Source organism: Schistocerca americana, chromosome 6 (genome assembly GCF_021461395.2).
Source record: "Schistocerca americana isolate TAMUIC-IGC-003095 chromosome 6, iqSchAmer2.1, whole genome shotgun sequence".
Taxonomy (NCBI): domain Eukaryota; kingdom Metazoa; phylum Arthropoda; class Insecta; order Orthoptera; family Acrididae; genus Schistocerca; species Schistocerca americana.
In genome coordinates, this window is record NC_060124.1 from 578,534,834 (window position 1) to 578,549,813 (window position 14,980).

General features: G+C 37.9%; 1 protein-coding gene across 1 annotated transcript in view; it reads right to left on the reverse strand.

The window, feature by feature from the left end:
- LOC124619679 (origin recognition complex subunit 6) overlaps positions 1 to 9,767 on the reverse strand; it is a 103,541-nt gene extending 93,774 nt beyond the window's left edge. Inside the window, exons 1-2 of the mRNA XM_047146222.1 lie at positions 9,635 to 9,767; positions 8,608 to 8,746 (exon numbers count right to left, since the gene is read on the reverse strand). Of these exons, the coding sequence (XP_047002178.1) occupies positions 8,608 to 8,746; positions 9,635 to 9,705 (210 nt within the window). The 5' untranslated portion in view covers positions 9,706 to 9,767. The remainder of the gene's footprint in view (positions 1 to 8,607; positions 8,747 to 9,634) is intronic.
- Between the last annotated feature and the right edge of the window lie 5,213 nt (positions 9,768 to 14,980).

Below are 14,980 nucleotides of genomic sequence, written 5' to 3' on the forward strand. Positions count from 1 at the left end.
GAAATCCTGTCAGTTGTTTGTAATGCACATTGCAACTCTGTGTCTGAATGACAATACGACATGGATTAGTGTCTCTGCACTAACATTTGCACATCATTGCAAATTCGTTGCCATACATCGACGTAAACTCTCGTGTGGGCCACGTTTGAGGACCACCACCTCTCCTCGTCCAATCCATCAGCCTGGACAGTTTTGATTCAAAACTTCTTGAGCTAGTCATGATTGAAGTAATATTCACAGTCTGACCGTGGACTGAGTAAATGATCGTGGTCTGTGCTTCATTTGACTGTGGGAGGTGTCACATGACAGCATCACCAAAAATATCAACAAAGTACTTCAAATGTCTTTATCGGATGTGTATTCATTTGAGATTGTACCATTTTGCAAGAACTGTCACTTCACTTCCATGTCTGCGGATTACAGCGCCACCCATCATGAAACAAAAGAAATGTTTCCTACAAAAGTTTTTTCACAGAGAATCCAAATCTGCAAGAAAAAATAGGTGATCCTATTTAAGATTTCAAAGTCACCTCCCCTCCCACTCCCAGGGGTGCTGCAGAGGGGCCGAGCATCACGTTAATGAATGCCCCTCTTCGAGATGAACAACGTTCATTACCACTGTTTTTGACCTGATATGTATTTCGCCAAATATTCCTACAAACAGTTTTAAATGCCTCAGCCTGTATAAGATGCCAAGTGTCTGGTGCAGTTGTTAGATCGGTTACTGCTGCTACAATGGTAAGTTATCAAGATTTCAGTAAGTTTGAATGTGGTGTTATAGTCAGCGCACAAGTGATGGGACAGAGCATCTCCGAGGTAGCGACGAAGTGGGGATTTTCCTTTATGTCCATTTCATGAGTGTACCGTAAATATCAGGAATCTGGTAAAACATCGAATCTCTGACCTCACTACGGCCAGAAAAAGAACCTGCAAGAATGGGTCCATGACAACTGAAGAGAATCGTTCAACGTGACAGAAGTGCAGCCCTTCCGTAAATTGCTGCAGATTTCAATGCTGGACCATCAACAAATGTCAGCAAGCAAACCATTCAACGGATCATCATCAATACGGGCTTTCGGAGCCAAAGGCACACTCATGTACCCTTGATGGCTGCATGACACAAAGCTTTACATCTCGCCTGGGCCTCTAAACACTAACATTGGACTGTTTATGACTGGAAACATGTTGCCTGGTCAGACAAGTCTCTCGTCAGATTGTATCGAGCAGATGGACGTGTACGGGTATGGAGACAACCTAATGAATCCATGGACCCTGCATGTCAGCAGGGGACTGTTCAAGCTGGTGGAGACACTGTAATGGTGTGGAGCGTGTGCAGTTGTAAAAGTTATGGGACTTCTGGTACATCTAAATATGACTTTGACAGGTGTCAGCATCCTGTCCGATCACCTGCATCAACTCATGTCCATTGTACATTCCAACAGACTTGGGCAATCCCAGCAGAAAATGTGACACCCCACATGCCCAGAATTGCTACTAGTGGCTCTTGTGAGTTTAAAGATTCCTGCTGGCGACCAAACTCCCCTGACATGAACCTTATTGAGCACATCTGGGAAGCCTTGCAACATGCTGTTCAGAAGAGACCTCCACACACTTGTACTCTTACAGATTTATGGCCAGCCCTGCAGGATTCATGGTGTCAATTCCCTCCAGCACTACTGCAGACATGAGTTGAGTCCATGTCACGTCGTGTTGCAGCACTTCTACATTCTCGCCGGGGCCCTATACAACATTAGGCAGATGTACCAGTTTCTTTCACTCGAGCGCGCGCGCGCGTGTGTGTGTGTGTGTGTGTGTGTGTGTGTGTGTGTGTGTACACCTCAACAAAAGTTTGGAATATCATAGAATTTACAATGATTTCTTATAGCACAAACATTGAGGTTTGTAATACCTTATTAATGAAATAAATATAATTGCTTCTGAAAACAAGAATTAATTTGTTTGGTTACAAAAAATCTCTACGAAACAAAGCAGGCTCTCTCGTAAGCGTACATTTTGAAAACAAAAACAATGAAAATCTTTATCTCATGATGATCCTTGTCATGCCTTTAGTAGTACGTCTTCCCTGCAGTTGGATGAGTGCTTCCATACTGTGAGGCATGCTCTGGATGAGACCATGAAGTTTATCTTGGGGTATGAGGTCCCACTCATCAATGGCAGTTTCACTGAGGTCCTGAAGATTGTCAGATGGTTTCGGATGCTGGTGGCCAATGCATTTGGTTGATGTTGCATCTTTGAAGTTACCAAGACACTGCTAGAGTACTGAGCAGTCTTGCATTGTCATCAACTAGTATGAAATTGTCAGATTGCCATGGTTGGGAATTAGAGGAGTCCACTGGCCCATCAATATTGCTGCCCAGGATATTACACTTCCACCTGCAAATGGAAGGACTTCCTGAACGTATCGGCATTCTTGGTGTCATCTAACGCTTCTCCAAACCCAACATGTCTATTGTCTGGTTGCAAACCAATCCTTGTCTCATCAGCAAACATGACATTACTCCATTCTGCAATGGTCCAATGTTGATGTGTAAGAGTCCAGGTCCTCTGATTGCATAGGTTTGGCTGGTTCAGTGGTCTTCTGGAATGAAGGTCACCCTGATGCAATCTTCTACGCACTGCTTGGTCTGAACACAAATCCCTGTTGCCTGGGAGAAGTCATTTCCAATATTAATGACAGTAGATGTTGGAGGAAATGATCCTGCATTGGTATTGTCATACAAGGACAACCACTGCAAGGTCTATCATTCACTTATACTGACACACTGTACTGTCTCCACACCTTAGACACACCACTTTGAGTGAAATGTAAACGATTGGCAAAATCTTACTGTGTATGACCTGCTGAAAGTAAAGCCACTATCTGACTCTATCAAAGTGTTGCATGCCTCTATGTGGCATGTTACTGCAGTGCTGAATGCAAACTGAGTTAAGCTGTTGTTGATACTCTGAGTATATATGTGGACGAGGAAAGAAAATTCCCAGATTTTTCCCGGATTTCCCGGTTAAAAATACACTTTACCCCGGATGAAAATACACTTTTTCCAAATTAAGTAACAGTATACTTTTCCTCGGAACTGTAAAACTTATCAATCCTTTGAATAGTTGTGGTTTTATACACCGGTGTAGAATTTCCCAGCACTTTAGAAAGATGTGCAGCAACATGTACACTGCATATTTCGTACTACGAAAGAATAAATTCGAATTCCACAATTGCTACGAGAAAAGAAAAGCTTTCACGTATAATATTGGTCTCTAACATTAATAAGCTGCAAGAGAAGCTAAGCTTTCACACATAATGTTGATCTTTTTTGCACATGTTGCACTTTAAGATAAATCACACAAATATGCCAGTAAAATTTTTAACGATGACATAAATGTCTGATCTTCTGGGCTCGAAAATATTCTAAATGGTCGTTCCCAAAGATTTGAATTTTGAATGAGAGCCAAACGCTCTGTGATTTAAGAAAGTCATCGGACATTGGCAGACAGAGTTCATCTTGTGTAAAAGGAAAATTACTTTACTTGAAAGTAACGCTTTTCAAACAACCATTCAGAATATTTTCCCGTGGCCTGTTAGAAATAGATTCCTTTCAGCAGTTGCACCAGATGACAGGCGTCGCCGCGCTTGCGCAGCTATGATGACGCAGGAAGCCTATAAGTTCGTACGTGTAAAACATTAAAAGATCTTACATTATGTCATAAAAGAAACAAGACATTAGAGGATAATCCAAGAGCATGGTAATTTTGTGAACCCCACTAAAATGCATAATTTGACTTAAAGTGCACATTCGTATGTCCAGATTCAGATGTAAATTTTCTTGGAGTACCAGTACCGCATTATCTCATGTTTGGTTCTTTATTATGGCATAATGCCATACGTGCTAGATGACGAAAACGTGAACTTCAAATGTAGCGAACGGTTGAAACTAGGCAGTAGTGTGGAATTAAACACTTCGTTTCAAATAAATTGACTGTCCCAGCAGAAAAGATTAATAAAGTCAAATTTCTTTAATAAAGTGCAAAGATAACGTCATTGTTCTGCAAGGCGATTAACACTTGACTGTCAGAAAGGTAGAAACAAAATAAAATCTGAAACTAATAACTTATTTTAGCCTTCCGTAATTATCTGAATGTATTTTAATTCACTTGATAGCTCCCGATCACAGAAACACGTTTTGTTTTCATTTGACATGACAGCAATAAATGAAGAGGACACAGCAAAATCACTTAACGTAAACACGGGTCACGTGGAGACTACCACCATCCCACTACAACTCGGACTGCTCTGTGCATCAGGTCCGGATCTACAAGATTTCCAAACCGGGCCAATATTAGATAGTGGCGGTCCCCCTCCCTCGAGCGTTTGATGTAGGACACAAAAAATTTTAAAAATCTACGTTTCAAAAATATCTTCATATTGTAGCGCAATCTTTCTGAAGGGTCTGATACATAAAACATATATGATCGAGGGAACGTAAGACATGTTATTTGGTCTTAAGTGTGCCTCTTCACAGAATTCTTCCATCGCACGTATCTGTCGCTCTGTGGAATTCAAACGTGTAATATTTTGTAATGTGTGCCATCAAACTATATTCAGGCCAGTGGAAATTAAAATGTCCTGTGGTGCCTCTCCTGCTCCCAGTTGGCCGCTCTGGCATCATGCACCTCTTTAAAAAATCTCGCAATTAAATCGTATGGGATTATTTGTAACCAGGAGGACAAGAACTCTACAGAAAATTTTCAGTCTTTACTGCCTATTAGCTAATAACTTGCTGTTCTGTGTGACATAAAATTAAATATAGGAGACATAAAATGAGTAAAGACAAGAGACAAGGAAGACAGTACACATTTCTTCAATCCCCCTAGCTTTTATTTCTCTCTAATCTCGTCACAGTTTATATGGCGTACTTTCCTTTCTGGGAAAGAATCTATTACGCCACTAAAGTTCGTCAACGTTTCGCTACATGAAAAAACACAGAAAAGCTGTTAATACAAATAGTACCCAAGACTGGCGTGGTTTCTTGATCTGATTACATGTATTTTGTCACTGTCTGCTAGATAAAACGAAATAGGCCTGCCTAATATTACAGCAATTGTTACACACACCAAATAAACGAGACTGTTTTGGCACAAATGGTCATTTTCATAACACAACAGAATATAATTCATGAAGTACCAATATCAAATGTCTATTAGGCCTACTACAAGCAAAAGATTTTATGTTAGGAAATAGTTTCACATTTCATTCATACACTCTAGCTTCTGAAGTATGCGATCGAAAAGTAGTAATACGAAATTTTTATATAAATTTGGAATCGTCATATTCTTCCGTAATTTGTGAGAGTCTCCATTTCTTCTCCTTCCTCGTTCTAACAAACAATCTTGTCATCACTAATTCTGTAACTATTCCTGCCGGTGTCAAAATTTATTCCCTGATTAACTTCACTAACCCTGTCACAATCATCGGTTTAGTTATCCTGCATTTGTTCTCTGGTTAGGCGTTATTACGTGTTCGTACAACGCGTTTTCCGCACTACTCCCAGAATAGAACTTTAGCGGCTGCTAGTCGGGGACTGTATAACTGGCCCTGAGTAGTGTATCGGTCTGACCAAAAATTCTCTCTCAAAATTTCATTTTCTTGGATACACGGAGAAGACGATACGTAATCTTAGTTGCCTGTTATTCCTGTAAGTCGTTTATTTCCACTCTGGTAGTCTAAATCTACGGAATTCGCTAGCAATTATAACAATGCTGATCACTTGCAAACCCAGTCAACTACATAAACAGTGATTGTCATTCACCCTTTCGGCGTTATTCGCTCAGCTTGTTTAGACCCGTCCCCTTTTCTCTGCAGGAAAGTTTATCTCTAGTTGCAACGAGGATTCCCGTCAGAGACATCACGTACACTATGCACGCATTCAAAAATAAACTTACGATTCATTCAGAAATCAACTTAGAATCTGATAAAAAATGTTCAAAAACCAACAGGGATGCGTTCAAAATCATATGAGTAATCGATAGACCAATGGGCGCTGGATGCTAGGCGCTTTATGAAACAAAGCGTATTTCCTCAATAATTTGAATTTGGTGACCCCCCTTCTAGTTCCGGGCCTCTTGCGCATACGTGAATCTGCCAGCTTAAGTGCACCAGTAAAATTTCTCCGGATAGCATCTGGCTGCTTGCTGCTGTTGCTTGTGCAGCTAACTGCCACACTTCTGTAGCCAGAAGCAGGAGAAGGTACTACTCCTATGCGACGTAACTGCACATGCGAATAAGCTCGCTCGCAACTGCTCAAACGAATCTAATGTAAAGAGTTGTGATGTTACGCTCATCGAAGGCAATTTGTTGTTATGAAACATTGCGTAGTCTTCCTAAACGCCTTTGACACATTTTGCTGTTGACAGACGCTTGCATGAGCACTGTGTTTTGTTCCTGTATATGGCGCATTTCCTTTGCAACTTAGGTTTTATTTTCGTTTATTTCTCTCATTCGTGTTTTATTGCTGCAGTAGCGAGATACAGTAATATTCTTTGTTAGAGTATTAATTCTTACTAGTCAAAGTTACAAAAATGTAACAATAAACTAAAATAATGAAAAATTCCTGGAATTCTAAAAAATTCCCGAGTTTTTCCTGGTTTTCTCCCAGATGCAAAAATTCCTGGGCTTTTCTCGGATCTCCAGGTTGTCCCGGGTCGTATACACCCTGATACTGGACTGCTCGCGGGGTCATGCTGTGGCAGCGGTATGTTTACATGATTGGGAAATGGCCGCTATGTGTTGCGGCATTTTTGGAAATTTAATCCTACAGTGTGAAATAGAGGGTGAAGTTTTTTTAAAAAAAAAAAAATATTATTAAAGTACTACTGAAGTTTTTTAAAGCTACATGTATGAAAATTGGTATTTGACTTCTCAGTTACAAATTTAAAAAATTCATGTTTCAGTGTTTTTGGAAATTGAACCGCTATGCGGTGAAAAACAGGATGTCATTTTTTTTATGGAAATATTTTATTATGAAAACATTTTTAAAGCTAAATCTATGAAAATTTAAATATGGCTTCTCAGTTAGAAACAAAAAATACGTCTTTCACTATTTTAGGAAATTCAACCCCTAAAGGGTCAGACTGACAGAATCATGGACTTATTATCGCCCAGCCCAAACTGCTATGGAAATAAACTTCAAGTTTGGAGAGGGTGTGGATCTTATACTGTAGGCATCATTGAAGAAGAGATTGGACGAAATTCTGCTCCTAAGGGGGTGAAATAGTGAATGAAAGGTTTTTTGAAAGTACGTCACTATTAAGGGCATTTTCAAGCTAGAACTACGCAAACTGGTAGTTGGTTTCTAAGTCACAAAATGAAACATACGTGTTTCAGCATTTTTGGAAATTCAACCACTAAGTGGTAAAAACTAAAGGGTGAAAGTTTTTTCGAAAATAAAAAGTACTAAAGGAATTTTAAGGCTACACCTTGGTATTTGATTTCTCTGTCAGAAATAAAAAAAGAATATATGTTTCTTTGATTCTGAAAACTCAACCCAAGAGGGTATGGAATAGGGGATGAAAATTTTTAAGAAAATATTTTGTTAAATTATGAAAGTTGGTATTTCACTTCTCAGTTAGATATAAAGAAATAGTTGTTAGGGGATGAAAGTTGCTATGGAAATATCTCCACAAGAACGCAAAAGACATGATTAATAAAAACTTTGGACTACAGAACGGCTTTATAGTCAGAAGTACATTCAGAAAAGACCATGCTTACTTGGTATTAGTTCGCACTACAAGCTTAGAAGGTGTTGAAATTTGTGAACAACATAAAAATCAATTAAAAATAAACAAAAAAAATTTCTGCAGGCCATGCAGTGTATGCGAGTGAAGCAGCGGGAGACCAGCTAGTTTTTTTTTGTGTGTGTGTGTGTGTGTGTGTGTGTGTGTGTGTTTAATTTATATCAATGTCCAAAAACTTATAGTTACATGGATGGCACATATATGAATAAACACATAGATAGATAGATAAACAAATGTAAGAGAATGTTGAATCCGATGCAGTTAAATAAAACTAAGTAAAATCCCACCATAAAATGAATTATATTTATTCTTCTGATAGGCCTATCACTTTTGTTGGTTTACCAATGCACAACTAAACTGTCTTATCCTACCACATGTAGACATCACACTAAGTTACAGATCAATGTATCACCACAATTAATATTTCTTACATATTTTCAACAGCATCACCAGCTTAAAATAGACCATGAGCTACACTACAGACAAATCTCTCAACAAAACCCTGAAATCTTCATTCCCAAAAGTAATACAGAATCACCAATTATGTTGTCAGTTTTCTGTTCTGTAACTGTATGTGCATGTATATTACACAACACACTGTATCATCATTCCATCACAGGTCAAAGTTGACATCTGACTGTTCAACTCGCAGTAAAATAATAATAAACCAATGTTCCAATAATGCTGATAAAATAAGAATGAACATTAAGAACAGTTGGTTACAGCTCTGAGAGTACACCAGTATGCTCTAAAGAAGTACTAACACATGCCTATTGATGAAATGTCTCAGAAATACTATACCCTTTCACAAGTTATGCCAAAATGTACAGCTGCTAGATCAGCACACATCACTGCCTTTGCACTTTCACTTAGTTTTAAATTTTTGGCACCTCCAGATGATATTTTCAAGTCTAGTATGCGCTGCAGCTCTGAAGCCTTCCTGAAATAAACAAAAATATTTGTAAAGCATATGACATACTTTTTTATAATTTTCATTGTACTTCAGTTTGAAATAAAAGAGTGGATTTTATTGATTACAGCAAACTATTGCTTTACAGCACAATGTACAAGGTATATGAAAGAAAGGGGTTGCTAAGAAAACGATCTCATATTTTGGTAATACACTTTTAGTAACCAAGACAATATCGCTAATTATAACGGTCCATTATTCATTCAGCGAACAAATTTAACTCTTGAGCAAAACACTACATCGATGGCTACATAAACAGAGAAGCATAAAAAATGGTGCCACAAAATCAAGAAAATTATTTACTGAATACTTATAAAAAAAATTACACTGACTGGACTATTTCAGTAAGGAACTTAAACAATTCTGATTAAATAAGGGTCAAGTAAAAAAAAAAATCATCTAATTATTCCTCGGCAAGAGTGTCATGGCAATAACAGTTTATATTGCTAAAAATTCATTGCGTGCAGCACATTGCAGTGCGGTATCACAGAACTCAGTTTTCAGTTTCCGTTGTCTGCGAACTAAATCCGCCATACAATTATCAACATTTAAAACATCATGGCACACACCTGATTTCGTTCTTGCTTGGATGACCTACTACAATGAGTTGCTGAATGGGGTACGTAAAGTTTCCTTTCACTTGATATTGACACACTAACATAAAACACATTCACGATTATATGGGTTTCTATATGGCTTTTCCTTATACATGAAGAAAACAGTTTCTGGGGTAAGGATCATTTTGGAAAATCACTAAAAATCAATGGGCCACGTCGCTCTAGTTTGACACCAGGTTTCTTTTTGCCATGAATTACTCTTCTTGCGATGCCAACTACTCATAAATAATTCGCTACTTACTTAAGAACTTTATCGTCTTCTATTCCGAGTTTCGGAAGTAACGACTTCAAAAACGCGTTTTGGAAAGCCATTAGTAGTTTGTCATTATCCAAGAAAGTAAACAAACTCTATTTCCCGCGCATTCCAAAGTCTTTCCACACTCAAGACTCTACTAATGTAAGCGAATGCGAAAGTTTCTCTGCATGTCATGTCAGTCATTCGACCATCGATACCATGACTGATTAATTTATTTATATATTAGGCGTATTTATTTATTTATTCATCCCTGTACCATTTGTTACAATAGCATCGGACTTGACAGAAACATACAGGTATAATATATACAGAGACAGTTGCAATCCTCTATTCAGAAAAGTATAAGTTAATTAACCTACATAGCTTGCATACCCGCAACTGCTAAAAAAGGAGGCCGATAAACAAAGAAGACAACATGTAAAATATAAGTTTATAACTTTCTACAGTTTGCACGAGTACAAATTACAGCTCCTCGCTTGGGGTCATGAAGACCAGTTCAACGAAAATGAGGATATACGCCAGTACCACACTAGAAAATGCATGGAATTAAGAATTCCACAACATAACACAACTCAAACTGAGAGAAGCATTGATTACACGACAGTACAGTTGTACAACTTTTTACCAACACATATCACTAATGTCAAATCGAAAGTTAAGTTTAAAGATTTGATCAAAGAGCTGCTGTTAGAAACTCCTTTATATTCAGTCACAGAATTTCTTTCACACGAAAATAACTGAAGTAAACAGACGAAGTATAAAAAATGTATACAGGAAGAGAGAAAAAGGAAAAGTAAAAAGAGATAACCTCTTAACAACATTATAGTATCTAAATGTAACTTCAGTACAAGTATTACCGGTATTGCTTTTAAATTTTTGTATTAATGTAAGCAAAACTGGAGCTAGAATATGTATGGCCATGTGACTGTCTTGTGAATTATATATAAAATGATATGGTATCAAATTATTGCTATTAAATGTTCATTCATTTATGTACTGAAAATATGCCTGCCTCATAAAATCTATTTTTCTTACTTCATCTAAAATTTCGCAAGAACTATGTAAATTTACAGAAGTATTGTGGCTATTACAGAAGTATTGTGGCTAAAATTTATAAGTTATCTAAGCAAAGCAGTTTGATTCAGTAGAAGTAATGTTTTGTAATGTAAAACTGACAATGCAAATATGTATTTGGACATGCTTCATAGGTGTACATCATAAGCTGATAAATAAATAAAAATAAAGTAAAAAACATTTCAAAAATAGGACATGATAAGGTGAGGATAGAGCAGAAGGAACCATCACAAAATTTACCTAAGCAAAAATCTTCAAAAGACGAGTCCACTATATTAAGACTGGAGTAGTCAACTTGCTCATATATGATTATAAGGGGAATAACAAAATACATCATCTACATTGTGAATGCAACATAAACAATAAGTAAATAAATGAAACATAATAACACTACTGAAAAAGTGAAAACACATGACTAAATTACACAAATCAAAAAATTCTTGGATCTCTTCAGTTCCGAGAGTTCCAGAACCTGTACATGTAATTGGAATAGAGATCAACATAAACATCATTTCCAACAGTTTTATTACACATGAAAACCACACATTTCATGTTGCACCACCATACAGTGAGATCTTCAGAGGTGGTGGTCCAGATTGCTGTACACACCGGTACCTCTAAACCCAGCAGCATGTCCTCTTGCACTGATGCATGCCTGTATTCGTTGTGGCATACTGTCCACAAGTTCATCAAGGCACTGTTGTTCCAGATTGTCCCACTCCTCAATGGGATTCAGCATAGGTCCCTCAGAGTGGTTGGTGGGTCACGTCATCCATAAACAGCCCTTTTCAATCTATCCCAGGCGTGTTCGATAGGTTTCATGTCTGCAGAACTAGTTGAGCGATGTCGGTATATTGAAGGAAGCCATTCACAAGATGTGCACGACGGAGGCGCGAATTGTCGTCCATGAAGGCGAATGCCTCGCCAATATGCTGCCTATATGGTTGCACTATCGGTCGGAGGATGGCATTCAGGTATCGTAGGGCCATTACTGCACCTTCCGTGAGCACCAGCGGCGTATGTTGGCCCCACATAATGCCACCCCAAAACAGCAGGGAACCTCCACCCTGCTGCACTCGTTGGACAGTGGGTCTAAGGCGCTCAGCCTGACCGGGTTGCCTCCAAACACAGTTTGAGTCGTAACACGACGTCCTGTGGCTGCACAAAAGGCATTATTCAACATGGTTGCTTTGCTGTCAGTGTTCCTCCAAGCCATAATCCGTTGGTAGTGGTCATCCACTGCAAGCATGTCATTGTCAGTTCGTCTCTCTCCTATCTCCTCCACGTCCAAACTACAACGCTTTGATTCACTCCAAAATGCTTGGACACTTCCCGTGCTGAGAGCCCTTCCTGGAGCAAAGTAACAATGCGGACGCGATTGAACCACAGTATTGACCATCTAGGCATGACTGAACTACAGACAACACGAGCCGTGTACCTGCTTCCTTGTGGAATGACTGGAACTTATCGGCTGTCGGACGCCCTCCCACTAATAGGCTCTGCTCATGCATGGTTGTTTACATCTTTGGGCGGGTTTAGTGACATCTCTGAACAAGCAAAGGAACTGCGTCTGTGATACAATATCCACAGTCAACATCTATCTTCAGGAGTTCTGGGAACCGGGGTTATGCAAAACTATTTTTGATGTGTGTCCATGAAACTGCTTAAAAATACAATGTGGACAATAATTCAGTCAGTTATGTGGGTGAAACATGGAACTAATTAAAAATACCCATCATAAAATAAAACACAAGAGCACATTACATAGCACTGCTGAAACGTATGAAGTACAAGCACGCAAAAAACCCCCAAAACTGTAACCATTATGATGGGTTTAGCATTGGATCCTTCCTCAGCAGAGGTGTGTCACAGTGCATCTGACTAATGGAAGGAACATTCAATGTAGGCTTACATGGCTAGTGTCTTTTTCAGTTAAAACTTCAGGGCAAAGAGGCCATGGTGAATGTATAAAACTGCTTCCCGATGTTTTGTCTCCAACTGCAAGAACATCTTCTGTGGCAGTAGCTGTTTTACTTTGGAAAATATCACCTGCAGCTGGAAATGAAATGTCAGGAAGCAGTTTTATACTTCTACCACAGCCTCTCAGCGTGGAAGTTTTAATGAAATAAAAAAATAAAAAATAAAATGAAAGAATTGATTTGAAATATGTTGGGGATGGAAATGTTGCTTTATATATTTTTTTGTTATTTTTTCTTTCAGTACGAACTTTGTTGTAGAACCCCTTATTTACGTGTGGTAATAAAAATTCATTTAGACAGAATTAAGCACATTTAAAATTACGTGAACCTTAGTCAACCCTCTCATGCTGATAAATTCATATTAACTGATTAAGAACATTTAGTTGAAAATTGTATAAATTAAATTTTTTTCGTATTTCGGCCTTGGCACACATTTTCTAAATGCAGTGGTTTTTTAAATAGTTACTGAATTCTTTCCCGACGTTAGCTATGGAACACAAGACTGTCTCTGTTAGCAGAAAATGGTTAAATATTGCCAAGCCGACCTGAACGTTTAATTATCATTGATAAAACACACTTCACTATACGTTTAAGTTATTTGCTTTAGAAATTGAAAGAACCAACAGATTGTTAAACTTCAATGTTAACTATCCGCCTATGAATGCACAAATGTGAAACCAGTAATAAATTCCGTCAGTCTCAGGATCGCTGTAAAAGAAAAATATTTTCGTAATTCACTGCTAATTTTATCTGCTCCCGATTTACGAGTTTGGTTAATTTTTCTTAGCGGAACAATTTTTTTAATGTGCCGCCGCTGCAAATCGTTCGGTCGCGGCACAGTCCAGCAACACCAACGATAATCGCTAAAAATGCTGAAAATTCTTTAAAGAAATATTATAGATGACATGGGCAGGATAATTTTCATTAGTAATACACAATTTTGATAAATTATAATGTATTTAGACCACAACAATAATTCAACTTACATTAGTTTGTAATTTCTCCTCTAATGGCGGCTAAAGATAGATACAGACACAAGAAGTCTACTCATTCATAAAATGCTACGTCACAGGTTCCTCTCTCTCTCAGCTCTCCAGGAAGACGACAAAGAATGCACATTATGTATTCCTATTTATACCACTGCCGACCGTTAATGTCTCTTTGCAATGTATTTTACATTTTTCTTATCGCAGATATTGACATATTTCGTAATTACATTATGAGTATAGAAATATTACAATCATAAATACATCGAGAATATTATTACAGAAAATATTACAATAATAACGAATGTCCTTTATACAAAATTAAATAATATTTTTTTGTTAAACAATTACAGTACATGCGAATTGCTTCATAGTGTACATAGTACAATGTAATGTCATTTCCTTTTATTAATAGTGTGTGTGCTGCCAGGGAACATTACAAAGTGTTAATTGAAAGAGCACAAACATTCTTTGCAAAGACAAATGCAGAACCGATGTTTCATCAGTTAACAGAATCAAAAGAACCCAAGAATGAATGAGGATCTTGTAGTCCTGTAAGCTAACTTATTCATTTATGTTGCAAAAACACTTCTCAATAATAAATGGTTTTAACTGAACTCTAAAAACCTTTCCCTCTCCAACATCTTTATGTATGTTGGCAGCACGTTATAAAGAATAGCACTAAAGTAGTTCACATGTTTTTGGGTTCAGGCTATCCTAACTTATTCAATATGGAGGGAATAACTGTTGCACGGTTATAACTGTGGTGTCAGAGTTGGTTGTCATCAACATACATTTGTACATGTACAAGAAGGGGACTGTAGGCAAACACAACTTTTTAAATATGGGCTTGCAGTGAGCCATAGCTGAGTCTGTGACAAATCTGAAACGCTCTTTTCTGTAATGTAAAAAATTCATTTAATTGATTATTAATTTTACTCTAGAAAACTATTCCATAAGGTACAAGGGACTGGAAGTAAAGACAAAAAGTCACTCTAGCAACACCGGGGGACCAAACTTTAGAAATAATTCTCAGGCAAAAATAAGCAGAACTGACTTCCTAGGAGAGATTAGTTATATGGTCTTTCCAGTTTAAGTCTTAGTTGACATGCATTCCTAAAAGTACCATTTTTAACTCATTTCTGCCCAGGCCTTCGATTAGACTTGTTTTCCCAAACTGTATATAATTTGTTTTCTTCACATTTAGGGTCCGCCTATCTTGGCAGCAGTATCAGAGGTGTATATATCATTTTATAAGCAAGAAACAGTAGGGGCATAACACATTACCCTGG